The sequence below is a fragment of the Drosophila suzukii genome, chromosome 3 (genome assembly GCF_043229965.1).
Source record: "Drosophila suzukii chromosome 3, CBGP_Dsuzu_IsoJpt1.0, whole genome shotgun sequence".
NCBI lineage: Eukaryota > Metazoa > Arthropoda > Insecta > Diptera > Drosophilidae > Drosophila > Drosophila suzukii.
Genome location: NC_092082.1, coordinates 74,156,204 through 74,180,744, shown reverse-complemented (window position 1 = coordinate 74,180,744; position 24,541 = coordinate 74,156,204). Strand labels below are relative to the sequence as shown.

Here is a 24,541-nt window from a genome sequence, read left to right as displayed (position 1 = left end):
ATTTAACAGTACTCCAAAATGTTTTTGTTTGAAGATTACTTTAATTGAAAGGTAAAAATAATGATATCGATTTACTTATAAAACAAATGTGGTTTCGTACACAGAAGTTTAGAAAGTATTCCCCGATTTACTCTCTCCAGGGGAATAATTAAGAGAAATCAGTGAGCTAGCTGCAGTTTTTCAGGCAGCTCTGATTTTGAATCTGGCCTGGCTTTTGGCCCTCTTGCCATGTGTGTTTGAGCAACCCTCATGGAAAATGAAATTTTCCTGGAAGACGACGACGACGGTGTAGAAGAAGAAGAAGCGGCGACAGCGCTGCATTGTTGATGAACAAGCAGCACGCTAACAAGTCGCCTAGCCCCCTCCCCCCCCCCCCATCACCTGTACCCAAAAAAAAAAACGGGAAAAAAATAAAAACAAGATGAAAAAACCCATTTTACCACCCATCGAAAACCCACTGAGGGCACCTTTCTACACTGGCGTTGGTACGTGGGCGCTTACATTGTTGTTCTGCCCGCTGTTGTTCTTGTTGTACATGCACATGCCACGCCCTCTTTTCCAGCCTCTTCGCCCCCTCCCCCCCCCCCCCCCCCCCCCCCCCAAGACCGCTTAGAGATGGCTGTGGAAAATTATGATGCCTTCGTTTGTTGCCTCCTTTTGCAACGCTCATTTTAATTTCTACATTTTTTTTGGTCTCCGAAAATTACAATAAAAAAATCCAAGTATGAGCACTAAAAAAAGAGGAGCAGATTAAACAGTTAGAGGGAAAAATAGGAAAATTCAAGTGCATTTTTCACTTCACTTTACGGTGCATTCACATTTCCGTTGCATTGCATACAGAACAGGGTGAAAAAAAAAGGAAAAACTTAAAAACAAAACACAGTTTGAGGGCAACCGAAAAACGAGAACGGAGCTGCGGATTTTTGCAATTTGTCCTTTGGGTGGTGCAGGTATCCCAGGGTCCTTTGTTTGGGGAAACCCCCTTTCTCATCCAAAACCAAAGCCTATCTCAACCCTTCGGCAGCTGCCTTTTTGAGGACCTTTAAGGTATTTCTGTAGCTGTGCAATTTTCTGTCATTGTCATCGTTTTGCTGCGAAAAACATGGCGAGGGGCTGTAAGGGGTTAAGGGTTTGGGTGAGCGAGGGGTTAAGGCCAGCCTGGCCCATCCCACTTTTTAGGGCGTTGTGCAAGAGTTGCACTTTTTGCCGCTGCACTCGGCTGGCTGTTGTGTTAAATTTTTTATAAAATTTGCATGCAAAGTGCATTCTCCAATTTTTTGCTCACTTTTTTTGACCATTTTTTTTATTTTAATTTCTTAATTAGTTGCTTTTGTGGCCGCAAAAGGGGTGGGCATATTATTTCAGGGGGTTGAGGGGTTGGGAACTGCAGTGCTTGAAAGCAAAAGTCAAATGCATTTAAGGGTGGCTCGACCCTATAGAGCCAACTGCGGTCCAGCGGCCAGACTTTAAGGCAGGCCCCCTTTTCAAATTACCCAAATTGAAATGGCATTAGGCTTTTGATCTAGGCAGATGGACGACGACGACGACTACGACGACCTACGGCTCTGCAATCAAACCGAAAACTATTTAAAATCTAATTTGCATTCCCGGCAAACAAATGCATAGGAAATTTGACTCCTTTTTTTTGGGGGAAGCTGCAGAGGAGGCTGCATAATCACAAAAATTTGTCATAAAACTTTGGCAGACGCAAAAGTTTTTGCTGCACAAAGTCAAAGTCGTTGACGTCGTCATTCTCGATGACTCAAAAAGGAGGAAACTGGGAATGTGGAGGGGGGTTCTTTGGTCTTTGGGGAATTAGTCAAGAGCAGTGGCAGCTATTCCATACGCATCTGCAGTTCATCCTAACCCTATAGATTTAAAACGATTACAATCCCTGCATTTCAACCAATTTGCCTGCATCCTGCGGTTTTTGCGGGGAGTGTGAAAACTTTTTAATTACCCTCATCAGCAAAATGCAGGGCCTCCACTCACACCGAATCGAAAAAGAGGGTCGGGGAGTTTGCTTTGTGACTATAGGGGATTGAAAAGTTTTGGGGGAAAGGATGTGCTGTATCAAGAATGTCTAGTTTATGATAATTACATTTGAAGAGAATGCATTCCGTCACATTTCGACAGACAAGTGGCCCTAATTTATATTAATTACTTTTTATAACTTAATAACAAAATTTAAATAATTATTTCAGTTTAGTGTGAAATGTCCTGCTAACGAAAAATAAAGAAAGCTTTTTAGCTGTTTATCTGCTTTCGGTGTACTATAAATACAATCTATGAACGTTATTATCTGAATATAGGTTAAAATGATATATTTATAAATCTAACTTCAAATTAATTTTAGATTTCTTTGTATGTTTTTAATTGGAATTTAATTTGCAAATTTATATATATATATATATATCAAACACAAACACCTCCTAACGCGGTAAAAAACTAGTGACGATCGCACCTGCAACATACAAAAATATTTATGTTAACTATATATCAATGTCAGATGAATTTTTCACTTCTGACAGCCTATATGCTGTCACCGGTGAATTGTAAATAATTTTGACTTATAACAGCCTACTTGCTATCACCGATGAATTGTTGATGACGCCTAGCTGCTGTCATCGATGAATTGTTGATAACAAGTGCGCTTTGTCACTATGTGGACTGCCGTCCCTACCTTAAATTCTAGTAAAACTCCGCATTTCTTCTACATTAACTGAGAACTAAAATATAAATTTAAATGTGGTTTTTGTAAACTATATTTGCTTTTTAACCCTACTAACTTCAGAGTTCAATGACTGACGGCACCTTGAGTTCCCCAAGCGCCTTGCACTTCCTGTTTGCCGCTGCCAACCTTTGGGAAACCATTATGGCCAGGAAGAGAAGGAAGAAAGGGCTCCTTGCTGGACTGGCTGCTAGAATTATGACGCAAATTGCAATTAATCAGCTGCCTGCCATCAATCTGTGTCACTGGGCAAAAGGAAAGCGAAACCCAAATGCAATATATATATGTTTAGTGTGGTGACGGGCATAATGCAAGTGACAGTGGCCGATGCTTATCGCCACTCAGTGTGGCAAGTGTGAAAAGCGAAATTCTCAACACTTGGCAAACAGCTAAAGCTATAGCCAAAGCTAAAGGCCTGCGAGATGAGTCGATCTTATCTGTAATTGCTTTCGCTCCAAGACATGGCTAAAATTCTTAGCCAGCTGCACTTTAAGGAAATGACCCAAATTAGACAAGAAATGAAAAAGTTTTTGCATTAGCATGCGGCATCCATTTTGTCTTCAGTTTTTGAGATGTTGGCAAAGAATGCACTTAAAGAAATCGTACTACAATTTTAAATCCTATCTTATAAACAAAGTTTTTGTTCAATACAAATTTTATCCTCTAAAGTGTTTTTTTATTTATTTTGATTTTTATGTTAAGCGTATACCTCATTTTTATATTATATGTGGTACTTAAAAATTTGTACTAAAATTTTAAACAAAATCCAAATCTTAGTGGTACTGATACTAACAAAAGTGTATAACTTCTTCCTAAAATCAGAAAAAATGTACTCCGAAAATTTTTCTTGGTCACCCCCGCTTATCTTATTAGAAGATCGTGGTTTTTAAGATTTCATATTATATCATAAACTAACAAACCTAATATATAACCCATATAATTTCCCCTGTGTGGTAGAAACTTCATAAAAATCGGCATTTCGCCGAGTTCTTTTCGAGGGAGTCACGTAGTTGGAACTGCCACGCTTCCAGGTGGCTCTGATATAGCCTCGGCTTAGCTGCGACTCTATATGCAGCATATGCACCCCCACACGTATATAGAAGACATCTTATCTGTATCTGCAAACAGACAGAGGACATATCTGCCGCACACACACCGACACACACACAGTGCACTGTCAGTCAACAGACAAACATGCCAAGATGTTGAATTTGTACTTCCGCTTCTACTTCTTTTCGTTTTTCCTATTTTTCCTACTGCACCTCGTTTTCGTTTGCCCCGAGGCTGGAAAATCAGTTTTTCTGTTGTCGCACGACTTGAATTCCTGATTATGCTGCATTTCGCAGCGGTGCATGTGAAAAAAAATCATTTTCGCAAATCAAAAACGAAAAAAAAGGCGGGCAAAAAATATTTCAAACACACATTGAAGTGGCATTAATTATGCGTAAATGAGCTTAATGCATCAATTAATCAAATCAAAGGCGGCAGTGGCCGATGGGCAAAAGCATGGGTTTTCCACAGAACAGCAGGCTGCAGGATCCCAGGCGCAGTTCCTCATCTCATCTCGGAGTCCTGGCGCTTTGTCGCGTTTCACAAAAGCGCGAACTCGCGTAAAACCCAACTCTCTATTAGCTCAACATGGGTCACGTTCTGAGTGGTCGTGGGTTTGGTCAATGGGGGATGGTAAGGGATCGGAATCGGACCTAAGCCAGGGCCATTATAGTTCTACGTTAAGCCCAAAAGCTCTTAATTTTTCAGAATTTATTGCAATTTACTTCTTATTTTATTGGTTATTAAAACATCCTAAACAAACAACGACTTTAGAAACAATGAAATTAATGGTTTTTATTATACAATAATTATTTTAAAAAATCTCATCGTCATCTTTTTAAAAATATCTCTCATCTCATTTTATTTGTTATAAATACTTGTGAACATTATTAATATTTGTAAAGCTTTGTTCAATTTAGCAATGGTTTTTAGTCAAGAAAAAAAATCCTGATGTTTAATTGTCATTTTAAAAAATATATTGAAAACTTTTGAACTTCTTTCATGACAGTTTAAAATATATTTTTGAACCGATACTTTCATAGCATTGACCAAACGACAGACATTGGTTTGGAAAAGCTTTTGGCTTTGGTGCCACAGCACTCCGATTTAATAGTGCTTTTCCACAAGTTCCACAACTTGACAGCTTTTTTAGGTGGTGGTATCAGCTAAATAAATTCTGCAACTTGGCAGCACTTTGCTATTTAAGCGCTATAACTATCTAATTTTAAATATTTTAGAAAATTATGACCATTTAAAATTTTTTTTTTTTAATTTTCGATTTTCGCTAAATAACATAATACAAACATTTTTTTAAATACTTTAAGATCAAGATAATACGACAGCGTTCATAAACATCTACCCTTTAAAATATAAATGTGGAATTGCTTTAGTACCTACTCTCACTCATAAATTAAATTATATTTTCTCATTGCTGTTGAAAGAACTATTTTCGCAAAGTTTTACATTAATCATCAGCTGGAGCTGCCAGCAATTTGAATATTGTAATCGCAACTAAAGCAGCTGTGCTGCCCATCAAAACGCCAGCGAAGTGCCAGAATGTCGGCCAAAACAATGGAAGGGTTTTGCGAAAGGCAAACAAGCCAGTTTCCAGAATGTGCTTAACGTCAAACTTCTGGCCAAACCTCAAAGCAAACTTCGACTGTTTTGCAGACAGGACCTTCGGTTATGGCAAAATGGCACATTCACCACGCATGCGAAGTGACCACCAGAAGTAATTAATATGTAAGCAAGGTTCCCACGGACTTGTGGTGTTCAATGCCCATTCAACTTTAGCGTTTAAGATACATATTCCACTGACCATTTAGTTAGTTGAACCATCTTTAAAGTTAAACTACGTGCGGGCATTAACGTTTTGATGAGCCGTCATCCACCGCCAATTATCTTTATGGCGTCAGACTTTATCCACCCCCTCATCCAGAGCCCGAGTGAAATGTCCTTTGAGGTAGGTAAATCTGTGGAATCCAGGACGATGACGCTTAGCAACAGCTTACATACGGCAAAAAGTGCTTTAGTCTGCGTGGAATCGCACTTTCAGAGTGTGTTTCTCAATTGGCGAGAGAGTGTCTGATGTCTCGCGGTTTTGGGGGTCTTTAATTGAGCTTTAAGGACCTCTAAGAATTTGGGTTTTGACATTCCTAAGAAATATAGCACGGTAGAAAATCTTTTGAAATATATTACTACATCATATATCCCTATTACATATATATATAACATATTTTGATATCTTTTGAAATCTCTACATTTTATTTATTTTTAGGTTCCAATTTCATGTTAGGGTCCTGGTTAACATAAAGTTAAATTGTTCTGAGTTCGGAAAAACATTTTTTCTTCTTAATGTAATGTTAATGTTACCAACGATAGAACATGAAAAGAAGAGTGATTTCCATTTTGTCCAACGACATATTTATATAGGTCATGAACTCTTGTTGAGCAGTCATTTAGTGTAAGGATCAAAGTTAACATGACATTGTGAAATCGGCCCTGAGAGAGATTCATTACCCACACATATCACATATGATTAAAGCCACAGTAAAATCATGTTCTGATAATGGTTTCCATTCCATTTGAAAAATACAATTTAATGATGGCATTAATATACATATGCCACATCTTCATTGCCCCCGACAAAGTGATTGCATATATTATTCGCTTTGTGGCACAACAAACGCAATTACGTTTGCATATTGCCATTTGAAATTATGTCAATAGATGGCCAGCTTCTGTATTCACCTGTACACACCGCCAAACACCAATTCTAATTAGTTTCTGGACCCGGCAAACATTTCTCCAGCCTCCAATCTCACTTTCCTGTTTGCCCAAAGAACGTGAAACAAAGCACTTTGAAGTCCCATTGCCTGACTGGAATTCTATTAGTCTACCTGCCTGGCTCAGCTACGATTGAATGCGATTTCTTGTAAATCTAACTTTGATATTTATGAGCCGTCACGCGGCGACAGGCAAACATCACTAATGACGACAGGAAGTCAACAGGCAGGCGGCCTATGGGGAGAAATTCAAAGGCAGGAAGGAGGCCGTGCCACTTTCTATTCCGCTAATGCTATTAATATCCCAACGGGAGGCAGTCGTAATAGCGGTTCGAAGACAACGTTTGAGGGACTCTTTGAAAGATATATCGCATTATGCGGAAAACCCAATAAACCTATACAAACAGTCGTTAAAATCTGTTTGTTTTATTGTTGTAAAACTTTTTAATATATTAGAATTTCTAGCATAGCCTCCTCCTTATGGTAAGGCCATAAACCAAATGGGGAGGGGGTTTGAGTTGCTATAGGGTCGCATAAAACTCAGGGCCCTACTCATATATCTGATGGGGTCTTGGCACTTTTATGTCCCACATGGCTGCAGTTAACCCCTGGCCGAGAATGGATGGAGCATTCCCGATGCAAAGGGAATTCCCCGTCTCGAGTGAAAGCCCACTTAGAGAAGGGGCCATTTTGCGATTGGCCGGGAGGGAGTCATCTTGGGGGTCTAAAGGAAGGTCGAAGGACCACCACATACGGTTCAACTTAAGACTTCGCCTTAAATCATTCAGGGCCGACTGCTAAGTTCTACTATAAGAACTCGAACATTAATCCCAAATTTTTGTCGCGTTGAAGGGCCAACATTAAACAATAAAGAATCCTAAAGTTAAGGGGAAAATACCTCTCTTTGTATTTTTGGGCAAATGTGTAGAATATAAAATATATGTGTAGAAAATAAAAATAAAATTTTAAGCGACCTATACCCACCCATAATTTATTTCACTTATATTAGCAGCCATATTTTTATACCCGTTACTCGTAGAGTAAAAGGGTATACTAGATTCGTCGGAAAGTATGTAACAGGCAGAAGGAAGCGTTTCCGACCCCATAAAGTATATATATTCTTGATCAGGATCACTTGCCGAGTCGATCTAGCCATGTCCGTCTGTCCGTCTGTCCGTCTGTCCGTCTGTCCGTCTGTTTGTCCGGATGAACGCTGAGATCTCGGAAACTATGAGAGCTAGGCTATTGAGATTTGGCGTAAAGATTCCTGAGCTTCTTACGCAGCGCAAGTTTGTTTCAGTAGACTGCCACGCCCACTCTAACGCCCACAAACCGCCCAAAACTGTAACTCCTACAGTTTTGATGCTAGATAAAAAATTTTAACTGAAATGTATTGTTCTCATCAATACCTATCGATTGATCTAAAAAAAAGTTTGCCACGCCCACTTAAACGCCCACAAACCGCGAAAACCTGTGACGCCCACAATTTGCATGCTAGATAAAAAATTTTAACTGAAATGTATTGGTGTCGTCAATACCTATCGATTGATCCAAAAATAAATTTGCCACGCCCACTCTAACGCCCATAACGCTTAAATCTGTCTACCCCCGGTAGATGGCGCATTTTAATCTCGCTTTGCTGCTTGCATATCTCCATTTCCCTTTGAGTAACGGGTATCTGATAGTCGAGGTACTCGACTATAGCGTTCTTCCTTGTTTAATCAATATTTGTCGGTTCACTTTGTATAACCCACTCCAGTAATTATCGCATTTATAATTCAACAATTTAATTATAAACGAAATGGTTTGAGTTTGCCATTTACAGTTATTCACGGCTTTACCTCATCAGGTATTCGGTTTCAATCAGGTGTGTAATTAGGTAATTAGCTAAATATAACGTGACCGCAATGCCGACCATCCTTTAACCCGACTCAGGCTATAAATCCCACACAGCTGTCAGAAACAAATCACTTTCATTGCTTTCAGGGTCAAGTTCGCAACAATAAAAGAGAAAAAAAACATAAGGCGATACACGTGCAGACAGGTGGTCATTGCCAATTTCACAGGTGACCGTCAACTGTAGACCGCGAAAACTGACTAAGGTTTTGCTTTAAAATCTAGCTGATTAAAATTTGATTTCATTCAAGAGTTTTACTTTAAGATTTTGGCATGCATCTCCGTAAATAATTAGCAAGGCTTAAAGGCCCTGTTATTTAGGCAACCAGTTTTCCTGGGGCGATTAGGTTATTAGCTACTCCCCGAACAATTAAGCATAAGTGTGGTGTAAATTCATTAGCACTGACAAGTAAGCTTATTAATTGATAAATCCCACGTCGATTCGTTATAGCAGTTCGAACTCAACGAGCATAACTGAGAACAGGCTTAGTCGAAAGCCGATCAGAACGCATTCAATTTGCACATCTCTTGAGTAAAATATCTCATAACTCGGGCAGCAAGTACACTGGAAAAAAGGTCAATATTGATTTTGATTAAGATTTAAATATGAATGCTTAAAAAGGCAATATTATTAAATAATAATCCTTTAATTCCGATTTAAACCTTTGTTTTTAGGCACATTTTCAAATCAGTAAACAACGCAAAAAGAATATTTTAAATTATCAAGTAACAACTAATAGTTTATATAATCAATATTAGCTAAATAAATGCGATTAATTGTATTAGTTAAGTATTCAGCACTTAAACTGGACACATCGCATGGCCAGAAACATTTCACCTTGGTTTATTACTCATACGCCCCCTGGGCCAGTGGCTTCTTGGCATTGCAAATAAACAGCGTAAAGCACGAACTTCTCTGAAATTCAGCCGAAATACCGGGAAATTCAACTTGTTACGGCGAATGCCAAAGTGGCATCAGCTGAACATTTTCCCACCAATTTGTCGTCGTCCAAAGTTGAAAACGGAAAACTGTTGCATACTTGTATGTCCATTAGACTGCTTGCGAAACGGAAAACTGGCAGGTAAACAATGGAACATTTTGCTTTTCCCTGCCAGTACTGGTCGCATTCATTTCCGGCGCAACAGCTACTGTTGAATTTTTAACGAATGAGTCGGTGATGCCCCAGCACGAACCACCTTTTTTGGCCGATTTATGGCGAATGCTTCCACTGCCGCAAGGGCAAAAATAATGAAAGCGAGAGTAATAACCTCTGGGGGAAATGGTAATCCATCCTACTCCGTGTACATGAAGCTTCCTGAATCCGTCGACGATTAATTAAGAAGCCTTTCGGTAGACGAAACTGCATGGCCGGATAAGCTGCAACCCTTTATTTGGCTTAAAGCCATCGTATTTGCCAACAAATAGCAACGAGATTGCCATGGAAAAGTCAATTATAATGTGTACATATTTACACCATAATTTGCTCAGCTGGCTTACAAAAATTGTAATTGACAGCGAGATGATAAGACGGTCTGGTAATTAATTTGCTGAATCAAATTAAATTAAGACCATTCCTAAAACCTCACTTAATTAATTCATCACCATGTCTTTCGCACTGGTTTCCCGAATGACAAATTGATACTTAACTGAATTTCTCATTATTTAATTGTTGACTAAAGAGCGACAAATTTATTTTCATGCTCGGTTGACTGAATTTTTGGTTAAATGTCGTTGAACCTGTCTCGTAAAATTCAACCTGTTGTCTACATATTTACAGAAGAATTTTCACTTCAGTGAAAGTTATGCCTTGAAAGTTTTAGCTACATTTACGTGTAAGCTGTTTTCTTGCCTTTTTGTAAAGTTTTTCTTTATGCCCTACAACCTTAAGATGCGAATTACTGCAGATGTCATCTTCAAGTTTTTGCAGTTGCTAAAGTTTTGGCGACCTTTTCAGCAGGATGTTTTTTTTTTCAAAATAAAGTTGTCTTGATTAGTAGTCAGTCTAAAAGCAAAATCGAATACAATAAAAGGAAACATTTTATAAAATGTACTCTAGAAAGAATTTGTATTTGTATTTAAAATGGTATCTATTCCCTTTCTATTAAAAGGACAGCCTTCGAGTTTCCACTCAAAGAGTCAAAAGTTCAGTGGAAAAAGTTCACCTTAAGGCAAGAACTATTTAAAATATTTGTGTTTGTTCACTCCAGCCAATTTTACCTTTGCTGCGATAAGTCTAGGAATTTGTGGCCACTTTCTGAGTTCAAGGATATTTGGGTAAGCTTCCCTGAGTTCCAGGAAAATGAAGCTTTGACTTGCAGATGTCTGCCACAATGCGCATTTTAATTAAGCATACGTTTCAACAAAAACCCACCGTACATCTCAATTGCGATGGAATTCAGCTGGGAATAAAAAAATACGAGGCATAATCCACTCGATAATGGAATGCTGGTAATTCGAATTAAATTTATTTATTAATGTCTCCTGGCGCCCGGAAAAAATGAAAGTAAACAGAAAAGGGAAGATTTCAACGATGGGGGGAAATAATAATAATTTAAACATGCTATGTAAATTTGCTGTGTGGCCGGGGTTTGCAAATAAAGCTCAACCAGTGGCAGAAATAAGAGTTGGTCCACTACGTGACGGTGTTACCAAAGGCGGTGCCACAAAGCAAACAGCACTCGAAGGTCCAGCCAAACGGACATACAAATAAATCAATGTTGGCTTCTGGCTAGCATCTTATTGGCAACAGGAAAAAAGTTGAAATTTATTTGAAAAAAACCTGAAAGGAAAGGTTACTATTGTACTCCGCTACACCTGGCTCACCTTTCACCTGAGCCCCCAAAAAAACCCTCTAATTCTGCACAAATTAGGCACAAGAGAAATGAAATTGACCTGAAATCAAATACAAGTCAACATAAATTCAATTGCAAGCATTACCCAGCTCAAGGCCTTAAGTTGCTAGGCAGATAAACTACCCTGCATGGGCCGAGTTTCCCAGCATCCTGGGGTTTCTCAAATTCAACGTAATCAATATTGGGCCAAAAGGATAGGAAATGGCACCTTTTTGCTAAAAAAAAAGCAGGTATATTACGACTAAATCAGAATAAATGTCCTGCCCTTTTTGATTGGCTTGGTTATGCCACCTAAGAGGTCAGGGAATTTTAAGCCAGTCATCAATAGGTTTTCCTCTGTCAAAGAATTTTCACGTCTTAGAAAAGCACATCTTTAACATCGAAAATTTCCCGGAATTTCTGTGAAAGCATTCCTTTGACCTTAAGTAAAATGTGTTTATACTTCTTGCTCATAACTGACAACAAGCTTTAAGCTAGAAACAATGCTTGCATTTTATTTATTTCTTTTACTTAATTCCATTTCCTTTAAATTAAACACTCAAGTTACAATTGTCTATAGCCCAAAATTGGAAACTTTTCCATTCTTGCCTAAGACTATCTTAAGTTAAGATTCTTAACTAAGCATCTGCTTTTGTTCGAAAATCCCTAACGAATATGTATGTATTCATGAGATGTACGCATTCTGTGGATGTTTACTGTTTGCCAAGTAGTTACTATGGAGCAAATATTTGAGAGGCTTCTGCTTGTTGTTGCTGGAGCAGCATAACGTATACGTAACGTTGCACGCGCCACGTTAAACTCATTTACATCAGCTCATCATTTTCAACGACATCGCATCGGAACCGATAAAATTATGTATGTACAACGTACATCCAATGGTGTATTTTGCACGGATGGCTACTCGCATTTGGTTATCGATGCTTTTCAATTCCCAGGAGACCGCGACCCCATGTTCCCACGTAATTTATGTGGCCACAATCAGGTGAACTGAGTGGTGTTTAAACAATTGAAGCCCTCGGCAAAATGAATATCAGTATTATTCGGCCACAAAAACGTTGTAGGGTCTTCCCTTCGATTTAGACAGATTGAATTTATAACAGAGGCGAAACTTCCAATACATGGAAACCATCGGTTTGGAAAATGTAACGCTTTTGTTGTCACTTTAATGCGCAATTATTGAGGGGAGAGCCAATGTTGACAAACAGACCGCTCACAGTGCACTGGAAAAATATTTTATAAGGGAACTGTCTTGTTGAGAATATATATATTATATATTTATGCAAAATATTCATTTTTCGGAGATTGGTTCATTTTCATGTTCCTTTTTTCCGTAATTCCAATGGGTTTCAGAATGGGAACCCAAAACTTCTTCTAAATTTCATAACTTTGGTAATTGGTTTCCGATATGGATGTGGGATACCTCTATGAGTTTGTGGTGAAATGCTCTAATAATCTACATTAACATTGTTCTTCTAGGCGGGGGTCAGATTTTTAGCCCACTTCCATGTTCGATTTTTCCGTAGTTCCAATGGGTTTCAGAATGGGAACCGAAAACTGCTCTTCTAAATTTCATAACTTTGGTAATTGGTTTCCGATTTGGATGTGGGATACCTCTATGAGTTTGTGGAGAAATTCTCTAATAATCTGCATTTAAATTACTCTTTTAGGCGGTGGTCAGATTTTGAACCCATTTTCATGTTCCATTTTTCCATAAATCCAATGGCCTGCAAAAATCGGAACCCAAAACTGCACTTCCAAGTTTCATAACTTCGGTAATTGAATCCCGATTTTCATGTGGGATACCTCTGTAAGATTGTGGAGAAATTCTCTAATAATCTGCATTTAAATTGTTCTTTTAGGCGGTGGACAGATTTTGAACCCATTTTCATGTTTCAATTTTCCATAAATCCAATAATCTTCAAAAATCGGAACCCAAAACTGCACTTCCAACTTTCACATCTTCGGTAATTGAATACCGATTTGGATGTGGGATACCTCTATGAGTTTGTGGAGAAATTCTCTAATAATCTGCATTTAAATTTTTCTTTTAGGCGGGGGTCAGATTTTGAACCCATTTTCATGTTCCATTTTTCCATAAATCCAATGGCCTGCAAAAATCGGAACCCAAAACTGCACTTCCAAGTTTTATAACTTCGGTAATTGAATCCCCATTTTCATGTGGGATACCTCTATGAGTTTGTGGAGAAATTCTCTATTAATCTGCATTTAAATTATTCTTTTAGGCTGGGGTCAGATTTTGAACCCATTTTCATGTTCCATTTTTCCATAAATCCAATGGCCTTCAAAAATCGGAAGCCAAAACTTCACTTCCAAGTTTCATATCTTCGGTAATTGAATCCCGATTTGGATGTGGGATACCTCTATGAGTTTGTAGAGAAATATTCTAATAATCTACATTAAAATGATTCTTTTAGGCGGGGGTCAGATTTTTAACTCATTTTCATGTTCAATTGGCTTTCAGAATGGGAACTCAAAACTGCTCTTCTAAATTTCAAATTTGGGTAATTGGCTTTCGATTTAGACGTGGGAGAACTCAATAATTTTGTGGTGAAATTCTCTAAAATTAAACGTTCAAGTTATTCTTCTAGGCAAGGGTCATATTATTAACCCATTTTCATGTTCCATTTTTCCATATTGCCAATGGCTTTCAAAATTAGAACCCAAAACTGCACTTCCAAATTTCATAACTTGGCTAATTGAATCTCGATTTAGATGTGGGATATCTCAAAAAGTTTGTGGCAAATTTCTCTAATAATCTACTTAATATTATTGGATTAATAAAATTTTTATTGATTTTGTCTATGGCTCGAAAAGTAGTCTCGCAAGCCGAAAAAACGTCATATGGATATGGTTTACTTTTAACACAGAAAAAGCTGGTACTTAGCGGATTTTTTGAGTGTGAAATTTGACAAATTTTTCCAAACCTCACAGTAAATTTATTGGAAACATTTTCAATTCTAAACTGTGAGTTTATTCAAGTGTACTCAGCAAAAAAAAAAAGAAAAACTGAATATAAAACGTTCGCTTTAGCCAAGCATTCCCCTTCGACCGATGCTCTCTGCACTCAAAGCCATCACAATCATTGCATCAAATTTGCACAGAGAGCGGGAAGAACGATTGTCAATGCTTTTAACCAGATGAACTCATGTCGTACATAGCCAAGTAAGTATAAATTTGATTGATCAAGGGTGTGTGTGGAATTTTAATTCAATGTTCAGACTTTATTGGGGGCCACTTTTAATAGAGATCCACGTTGCAATGTTGACAACGCCCGTTGACAATGGTGTTACCACCTCTCCGGTAAATTGTGCCACCTCCACCTCCTCCGCCTCTACCATCACTTCCCCGGGAAATTACCACATTGCCATCGTTCTTAGATGAGGAGAAACTGCGGTACTCCTGGCCATCCAGGTAAACGGGTTCTCCATTCGGATTGGGACCTGTTCGAGTGCATAATTATTCACTGAATTCTCTAATTACCGGCTGGCAGAGCAGAACAATCGAAACTTACAAGTCAGGCAGACGCCATTTACCACCACAGTGCTGGGATGAGCTGCAAATGATTAGAAAATTATGGATCAATTAGCGTCAGTAGCAATCCCGGCCAGCTTACCGCCAATCAGAACAGGAATTAAAGCCAACGGGAGCAGCACACACGTCAGGTACTTCATTTTAAAGTCGATAGATGACCATAAAGACTCTCTCGCTGCTTATATAGTCCGGCTCTAAGTACGATCCGAATCGAAATCAATTTGCATAAGCCTGAATGCTAAAGGCAGTGCGCTGCTTTTGATTTCTACTATACTATGCACATATTTTTTATTCCCACAAATTTCCCCCGAGCACTATCAAATCGAATTCCATGGGATTTTCCTCGTATGGTTTTGATAGAGCTCGACGTAATTGATTTCCTTGAACCTTTACAAAGAAATTTATGACAGTCACGCCCAAAAACGCAGTTTAATATTATTGTTAGACGCTCTAAACATGAATGGCAAGCGATTCCAGAGAATCACACCCCCATCACTTTTAGCCATACATCTGGGCAAAACTGGTTTCTGTTCCGAAAGTCGTGACTCGTGAGCAGAAAGTGTTGACACATAAAAATGGGTTTATTGACAAAGGTCTTTTTTTTAATTTTTTATAGTATAATATAAAATGCATTAAGGTTTTACGCATTAATATTAAATATATTTTTAGACATTTGAAAAAGAGATTTATTTGTAGTTTGATAAGAGGACAATTAATATATATATTCACCTACTTTTTTTTAGAGATGAACTAAAAAACTTTAAAAAATATCATCAAATTATAATTTTATGTTTTATTTGATTTATATAATATTAATATTATTATAGCATTATCAGCAGGTAGAGTATCTAACAAACACCATGACTGACTTTTCGATGCGCTTCTAATTGTTTTTGTCAAGTATCTGTGGGCAATTCCCTGCCGAGATTAATACTTACGTAGCGGTTTGTTTATACTGCGAAAGTTCTTTGCAGCGATAAGGTCTGCTTGGGATCAGCATCGGAATCGGAATCGGAGAATCGGTGATTGCATCGTATATAAGCGCTGTTGTGGATCGTACCTGGTCCAGACCAGTTCAACCTTTTGATAGACCAGCACAATGAGACACCTTACGGCACTGGCGATTCTCGCTCTTTCTGCTTTGGCTTTAACTGAGGCGGCTGTTTACATAGGCGGCGGTTGCTACGACTGTAAGTTAATCCCCCTTTATACACAGTGTTTTCCTTAAAAAGAGTAGTAGTTTGGGGGGTAAAGTTTTCCTGGGGTAAAAAAGTACTCAATATTAAATATTAATTAGGGTAATATTATCTTTCACAAAAGAACTGAAAGTCTTTATGAAATATTTTACATTTAGTGAAAGACAGCTTTTAGTTTCTATAGTAACTGGTATCCATAAATATGTCAAAGGTGTAAAACCGAACGCGCAATTAAGTAACCACAACGAACTAATTTAAATTACACTTTTAGGTAATCCTCCCGGAGGCCAGGGACCCGGAATCTACACAGGAGGAGGAGGACGAGGAGCAGGTGGAGGTGGAAATGGAGGTGGAAACTACTACAACAACGGTGGAGGAGGCGGAGGAGGAGGTGGTCGCCGTCCAGTATATTCGGGCAACTTTGGACCCGGTTACAGCAACGGCGGAGGAGGTGGTGGAGGAGGTCGTGGGGGTGGCGGTGGTTACGGAGGTGGTTACGATGACGGTATAACGCAGATTATTAGCGGCTGAGATTATAATCTGGAGGCTTTGCTACCACTAAGCCCCGCAAATGAGCGAAAGCCGTCTGATATTTAGATTGTATATAGAATAAAATAAAAAAAAAACAAACAAAAAAGACACGTGTTTATTAAACCTATTATATACTGCATACATAAGTGCAACCACGAACATCTTTACATATTTTGTACATATGTATATTGGCATGCTACATAACTGCAGTACTTTTGTATTAAAATCTGATAAATATGGAATTAAAATTCATAATTACAATCATTGCATGTGCTAATTAGGCTTATTAACGACTTTAAGTGGTAATAATTTAAAATTATTAACGCACTCTCTTCACATCCCCATAAATGGGGACAAATTCGATTAATTATTCTGCATTATAAAGCGCTCGTTGACGTTGGGTTAAGTTCATTATTTAATATTCCATTTTTGGCCTTAAATAGTGCAGAAAAACCAAAGTTCTCGCCCATCCACAGACGCATAGAAATTTCTTGGCTGTTTATTTAAAGTTTATTCATTGCGTAAAAGTTTGCAGCTCCATAACAAAAATGCAACCACTTTTTGTCGTATTTAGAGGGTTTTTCAATTATAACTTTCAATGCTTATTTTTGCTTTTCACAAAATCACAGGAAAAATGTACTTATTGATCTTTAAGGCCTACAAATCGTAACTGGATTTTTGATTGGGTACGAAATAGGAAATATTTTATGGCAAGGTCGAAATTTGAATGGCCAAAAGTCATAAATTGATGAACGAAATGCTTTATTGGATTAGAATTTTCACCTGCCTTTCGGTCGATACTGAAAATGATGTATGAGAATTAAACCCAGGGGAGTACCTATGAATATGTACCCTGGATTTATAGCCCTTCAGTTTCATATTCCAACTGTGCTTACATTTCCAATTTTATGGGGAAATAATTTTGAGCGAGGTAAAAATGAATAGGAGGCATTGTGATTAAACAGTACCAAAAATAAATCTCATGATAGCCAACAATTAATTCTTAAAAGCTGTGCCTTGTATACTCAGTATTCATTGCATACTTTTTGCACTTGCAATTAGAAATGTAAATTGCATTTGCTGCTGCATAAATTATTAGTTAAAGCCGTATGTAAGAGTAGAAAAAGTTAAAAGGTTACTCAACCATAGAACCGTCTAAATTTCGTGGTCTAAACAGCGCAAGTCCAGCGAATGGAAATAATTGATAAGCATTTCAAACTTTTAGCCCCTATACTTATCAGTCTTAATTACACGTTTCGACCTTGTTAAATATGCAACGCATCGAATTTCCAAAAAGTTGGGGCAAAGAACCGCTCGGCGAATCCACCACCACTTAATTGATTCAATTACAAGTTCGATTTTTGTTCGTTCAAGGATTTTGCAGAGCCAAGCTTAACGACCCGGAATCAAATTTAGGGCCATTATAATTATCGCTTTTACAGAATGCAGTCGGTCCATTGTGTTTTAAGGATATTTGCATTACGGTTTCTATTACGGATTACGAACATTTTTTGTATAATCCAGCTTTACTCATTTGAACATGCACGTCCTTTATTCTGGGAAAGATGGCTGGCTTTTCCGTTCACTGGAATGTGTATTTGCCTTAACTATTTATAGTTAAGCCTTTACTTCCCCTGCACATTTCTAATTAAAATTCTGAGCCGGAAATAGGCATTCCACTGAGCTGGTGAAGTACACAAGCTGCTGACGTTCAAATTCAAATGAATATTAATTTAGTACTAGTACTATATAGCATTTATTGCAAGCATTAAGTGAGATTAAGTTTCATTTTTGCTGAGTATTATATATACATTATTTCTATTTTGAGATAGCTAATCCTAGCACACTTAAGAGTGTGTATAGTCTTATACCTCGTAAATTTAAGCAGTATATATTAATATTTTATTGCTGTAAATTTTATTATGTGTTATAAGCGTCAAGCTAATTATTAGCTTTTAGTTTTCTCATAAAAGTAGCGCATCTAATCACTAAAATATTTAATTTTCCCTTTTTTAGTTATTCTCTTTTTTTGTTTCTCACTTTCAACATAAAACTAAATAAGAAATCCTTGATATGCAAATTACAATACACCCTCCCACATCGAAATTCATTCATATGCAGGAAATTCTTTTTGTTCTATTTCTTTGTCTGGCATGCAAATGGCATCTTGACAAGCAGTAAAAATCAAATCAAAGGAACTATTAATAAACCTAAAAGGTTGCCCTGCCCTTTCACTTTCCACTCGATTAAAACTGTGTTTTTTTGGCTTATATGAAATGGTTTCCCATTTTTTTTAAAGCTATATTATGAATTTCTCGCTTTTAACGAAACACCACAAGTCAGGAGCAAAATTCACTACTCTATGGAGAAGTAATTGAGATTCCCAGTGACGGGAACAAGGGACTGCTAATGGGAGGTAATAGAGGTGGGGGTATGTGGGTACTGGCACAGCCATTAGCGTTCAATTTCCATGCTGCAAGGTAAAAACTAAGCGTGCTGGTGAAATTAACCTGGACCAGCCACCCCCATTCGATGGGAGCACGAGCAACTCTTAAACCTGCGAACTTTATGTTTCATATTTCAAAGTTTGCCGGGTAAACTATGTACCTTAGCAGCTGAAAATTCAAAATTGTTTCCAAGAACCACTCAATATTTGTACTCTAATTTCTTTTTGGTAATAATAAAGATTATTGTTTTTGTTTGCTAGAAATATTGATTCTTCATAGTTTGGCATTCAAAAGATGCTTTGAATTTGCCGAAAATATAAACAAGGGAGTAAGTTTGGCTTTGGCCTTCGGTGTTAGCTTTTTTTATGAATAACTTGACAAATCATTTTCAAAAGAGTGGTGTCAAACTACACGATTTCTACGAAACTGACATTTCACCGAAAACCCCACTGGCAAAAGGCATCGTTAGCAGAGGCAAAAGTGACGGCTCATCTTCTTGCTAAAAAAAATAGGATGAGAAACAAAATTCAAAGGAATATGGATTTGGATTTCGGGAAAAAAACTTGACTGTATCCTAGGGGTTAACGTAAGAATGAATTCGCCTCAATAAATATGTTTAACTCTTGCTGAAAGAAAATTTCGACCGAAGAGATTTACGTTCATGCAATTGCAAGGAATAAACAATTCCGGCTTAAAAAATAAGTTTTCAGAACAGTTTAACATTTATTTTTCAATACTTCATTTAAGTCTTGAAAAAATTAAGGAAATGATCCAGCTTGAAATGGTATATTAAACTGTTTTCGTCCCCAAAAAGGATAACATTTCAGTATACTCTATTGCTTCCACAGAAAATTTCAAGTTCAATATAGATGCCAGTCAATAAAAAAAAGTAATAAAAAAAGGAGGCAATAGGAAAAAGTGAAATTGGCAGTTCGACTTGAAGTTTTTTTCAGGAATTCCATTCGTTACCACAGCAGGTGTTTGCATCGATATTGAAATTCAGGTATTCGCCTTTTGTAAAATTGTATCTGTGCGCCACCTTGGATCTGCGGTTTCAGAGGAACTTTCTTATTGTCCTTACTGCTGCGGTTGGGTCACCGTTTAAAATAGAATTCCCAGGAAAACTACAGCGGTTTCAGGCACTGGTGGGCAGATTTCCACAGCGTTCTCGATGACCTTTACCAATAAAACCACAACTCGAGTACAACGTGAATATTCATTTATTTCGAAATATGTATTCGAGTTAGCTTAACATACGAAAAACAGAAAACCAGTGCCGCTATCCGACCCAGTAACCCGCCCGCCCAGCAATCTCGCCCCAAAAACGACACTGGAAAATTCACAGACACGTAGAGATAGAGGGTTCCTTCCTTTTTTTTTTTTTGTTATCTTATCGATGGGTGACTAAAGGGAGCTGAAATGCTTGGCATTCTCATTGGGACAACTACAACCCAGAAAAAAAAAAAATACAAAACAACAAACAAAAGCAAGGAGAACTCAAACTCAGACCAGCAGCCACAACCGCAGCTCCACATCACACATCACAGTGCCAAAACTAGTGGGTGTCCTGGCCACATTTCGATTTACGGCCAAATCCGCACCACCAGCAGCAGCATCAGCAGCAGCGTCAACGTCATCCTCATCCGGAACCCCATCCAATGCCATTTGTCCAGTCCCAGGCCCCGTCCGGCACCATTCGGGGCGCAGATGTTCTGGAGGACCGCGCAGTTCCTGAAGTGCTTCTCGTCCGACAGCATTTTGGCCGTCTCGCGGGCAAACTCCGCCGAGTTCTTGTAGCACTTGTAGCGGGCACTGTTGTAGATGCAGTTCTCGTACGCATAGCGGGCACTGTAAAAAGGACCGAAACTTGATTGAAATCGATTCCCTGAAAAGTCATTCCCCACTGCCAGCGGGGGCGTGCAATTTAGTTGCCTTGGCCATGGCAAATAGGACGTTACTCAAAAAGGACCCAGCTGTTCCCAGGAAAAACTGTGCAACACAAAGGGCTCGCTAAAAATTCTATAATTGCCTCGGGGCAAAATGAAAAATCTGGTTATCTTCCAAAGATATATGGCCCCTAAGGCTGCAACTATAATAATTAAGTCATTTTACTTCCATTCCAAAATATCAATTGAATTTCCAGCTATTAGAGACTCAAAATTTTAACGTAAAAGAGATAACTAACATAATTATATATTTTAAAATATAATTTAGTAGGTGGAAAAAGAAAAAAATAATATTTTAATAAGCTGACGCCTTAAAACATAAAACAAAAATATAAAATATTCTTCTGTTCTCAAGAGATTTTTGGCAAATAAAGCTTCAACTTTAAACTATAATACCTTCATTCAATATGTCCATTCCTTCCTAGTAAAATTTAATTAAAACTTAACCATTTAACTTGAATTTCTAGATTTTCAAAAGGCTTAAGCCTTTTCATTTTGATATTAAAGAGATAGTGCCAACGTTGTTGATTCTCTAAAATTAATATACAAATTTGGGTAATACCAGAGCAATAATTATTTTAAAAACATATATTATTTCACAATCAAATTAAGAAAATAAACTTCTCTTACCAAAACAGACTTCAACTGTACACTTTAATATTTCAAATTCAAATTTAATTTAATTTTTTAAAGCCCTGCACTTTTTAATGCTTCTTTTGAAATAATAAAAAAAAATAAGTGTTTGATTAAAGGTAAAAAAAAAAGAATTATTTCAATGAGCCGGCTCCTTAAAATCAAAAATATTTACTTCAGAATATTATAATACCCGCGAGTGATGGCGTTCGGAAAAACAGGTCGTTATGCATATGCAATGAAAATATTTAGTCAAGCATACCAGCAGAATTCGAGGAACTTTTCGCTGGCGTTGCGCCTTTCGTCGTGCACCTCCTCGCTGAGGATGCCCTCGAACTCGCCCGTGCAGGTGACCCAATCCAGTTGGATGTGTGCGAAGCAGTCCTTGTGCCGCAGGTAGTCTGCAATCAGGAGGGGGATTCTTCAGATTCGTGTATAAATAATGCCCCTGCTGCTGTGCCTTTGAGCACTTTAAAGCCCCTCAAGTTGGGGTCCTTATTTGTGTGTCTTGACGGGGGGCTTTTCGTCCTAATCTCAATGTTTTTGTGTATATTGTAAGATATGCGTGTGTGCTCGACACTTTGGGCCCTGTAGGCATCCTTATGTTTTCCCCCAAGTGTCAACATGGCAAATTGATTTTCAACAGTTTTCAAAGCAGTCCTTTTAATTTTCGTCAAACTTACCCCGCTGAAAGTCGGCGTCACCACAGAATTTGTAGAAAAATCGACGGGCTCCCTCCACATTATTCTTAAACGTGCCCAGCTTTCGATCGTCCAGGCAACGCTTCGAGTAAGTATCGAAGCACCTCATGCCGCGGTTGAATATGCTGCAATATGTAATTCGATTTCAGCGAGGGACAATTGAGTGAGGTCTAATTGAGTGCCACTCATGATGCCTTTGCCCCTCCGGTGGCACGACTAATATATGTATGAATAAAATGTGTCTGACTTACTTTGTGCTCCTGCTTTAACATTTCTGCAAATTCCATAAACTGATTTAACTCATCAAATTTAATCAATCTTTTCTAATTCACTTAGTTGAATGTGTATTGCACAATGCTCAACAGAGTTCCTAGTTTATATTGAAACTTAATTAAATTATGCTTCTATGTTAGTACAAATCAAATATTCAACAGGATGGGTAGAGTCTTTCAATCAAACTATACTAAAGGCACTTCAGAAATTTAAAAAATGTTCAAGGGAGTCTGTTAGGTTCAATACAGGTCATAAAATAAGATATTATTACAAATTATATTGTCTCGGCTTACATAAAATTTTCTTTTTCGCGCAAGTAATCCAATAAGTCTGCGTTTCATATTAGTCTCTAATGGATTCTGTGTTCCCTTTGTAGGTAAAATAAGTCAACTTACTTTCCACTCTGAGGCAAAAATATTTTGTAACAAAAAGCATTATACGAAAATATTATAATTGTAATGCGCAAATTATAAGCCTATAAATATTATAACCGTCTGCCGTCACCAGAAAATATTTACAGGGCACTTCAATTAGTGAATTGATGGCCGACTAATGCCAAATGTCAGCTTATTTATTTGTCATTGTAAGGCAAAATACTTCATTAGCGTCGCGGTTTATATGTTCTTAACCTTGGAGCAGCTTCAAGTGATTTCTTGCGGTTGATTTTATGCAGTGCCTTAACCACATTTTCCCTGTAATTAATTTTCAATACATATTTTCCGTTTTGACTTCTCTAAAAATCTTCTGTCACCCAAAAACGAGCACTTAACTTGGCCCATTAACGGAGGCCTACTACAGCCGAAAGGCCATAACTTATATTTGGCACTTGAAGCCGGCATAATTAATCACCTCCTTGGAGGCGCAGACAGTAGGCCTGTCTTAATGGACCCAACTCAAGTCCCCTGTCGAACTGGCGACGTCCCTGAATAACTTTTCGTCCCTGCGGCAACGGCAGAAATATGAATAAATTGCCAGCCATAAGAGGCCTGAGTGGGGCAATCAATAGTGTATATCCCCCTTTTTCGCACTCGATTACTGCGTGTCGAATGTCCTACTTGCACTTTTGGGTGATCTCCTTTTTGCTGATGACTATTTTGGTGTTCTGCAGGAATTCCATTAGATGCGGCGGCAGATCCTTGAAGCACTCGTCCACCATTTTCTGCGTACTCCCACACTCCTCGCCCACCGCCACCGCCGACTGGGATATATTCCCCTCGTTCTGGGCCAGGACCACAAATGCCAAACCGAGCAGGGCGACAAGGTAAATTAAAATCACACTGCACAGTGAGTTTCTCACGCACATCCTCGCAGGACACTTGTTGCCACAATTCGACCGATGGGATATCAATGGATCAGTTTCCTGGGACTGATTTTGATGGCTAAACCAACCGCACGAACGGCTAAAAACGCACTGAAAGTACCAATTGCAGGCAGCTTCTTTAAAAAGGACTGTTAAGTCAGGACCTCTGTTAACCCACTGTTAAGTGTGGCGCATGCGCTTATTCGATATCAGCACGTGCTTTGTCCTTTGTTTACAACACAAGGATAGCCGACTTTCTAACAGGTAGACTACTGTCCCATCACCACAGTACATGAGATGGGGCCCTGCATAAATTAGCGTCCACCTCAGCGAGGCCAGGTGTGGATGGTGACGATGGGTTCGTTTCAGGACGAGTCTAAGTGATTGATTGTCCTCAAACATTGCCGGCAAACCCTTCCAGCCAACCGGCACTGGTTTCAAGGTAATTAACTCACCTGTCCACAGCTCTCCTTAGGGTGCAGTATTACACAATTTCAAAACGAAATACCTTTGCTAGGTTTCGTATTGTCTGGACTTCAGGTTGTCCAGTCTGGAAACCCGACACGTTTTTCCTTGGTCACAGAAACACCCGCCCAATTCGTTATACAATCAGAGTTCATTATCATGTTATGTTTTGGTTTTTTGG

General features: G+C 38.4%; 3 protein-coding genes across 3 annotated transcripts; 1 reads left to right on the top strand and 2 right to left on the bottom strand.

Annotated features, from left to right (window-relative positions):
* Positions 1–14,532: 14,532 nt before the first annotated feature.
* Positions 14,533–15,094, bottom strand: BomBc3 (Bomanin Bicipital 3). The gene is made up of 3 exons (XM_017086128.4): positions 14,951–15,094; positions 14,849–14,890; positions 14,533–14,777 (listed from the first exon to the last, which is right to left on the bottom strand). Exons 1-3 carry the CDS (start codon positions 15,006–15,008, stop codon positions 14,575–14,577), a joined length of 303 nt encoding a protein of 100 aa, XP_016941617.3. The 5' UTR covers positions 15,009–15,094; the 3' UTR covers positions 14,533–14,574.
* A 723-nt stretch (positions 15,095–15,817) lies between these two features.
* On the top strand, positions 15,818–16,701 carry BomT3 (Bomanin Tailed 3). Its single transcript, XM_036817193.3, has 2 exons — positions 15,818–16,058; positions 16,336–16,701. Exons 1-2 carry the CDS (start codon positions 15,968–15,970, stop codon positions 16,593–16,595), a joined length of 351 nt encoding a protein of 116 aa, XP_036673088.3. The 5' UTR covers positions 15,818–15,967; the 3' UTR covers positions 16,596–16,701.
* Positions 16,702–20,332: 3,631 nt separating this feature from the next.
* On the bottom strand, positions 20,333–24,058 carry LOC108006448 (uncharacterized). The gene is made up of 4 exons (XM_017069973.4): positions 23,651–24,058; positions 22,305–22,447; positions 21,884–22,022; positions 20,333–20,890 (listed from the first exon to the last, which is right to left on the bottom strand). Exons 1-4 carry the CDS (start codon positions 23,896–23,898, stop codon positions 20,626–20,628), a joined length of 795 nt encoding a protein of 264 aa, XP_016925462.3. The 5' UTR covers positions 23,899–24,058; the 3' UTR covers positions 20,333–20,625.
* Positions 24,059–24,541: the final 483 nt, after the last annotated feature.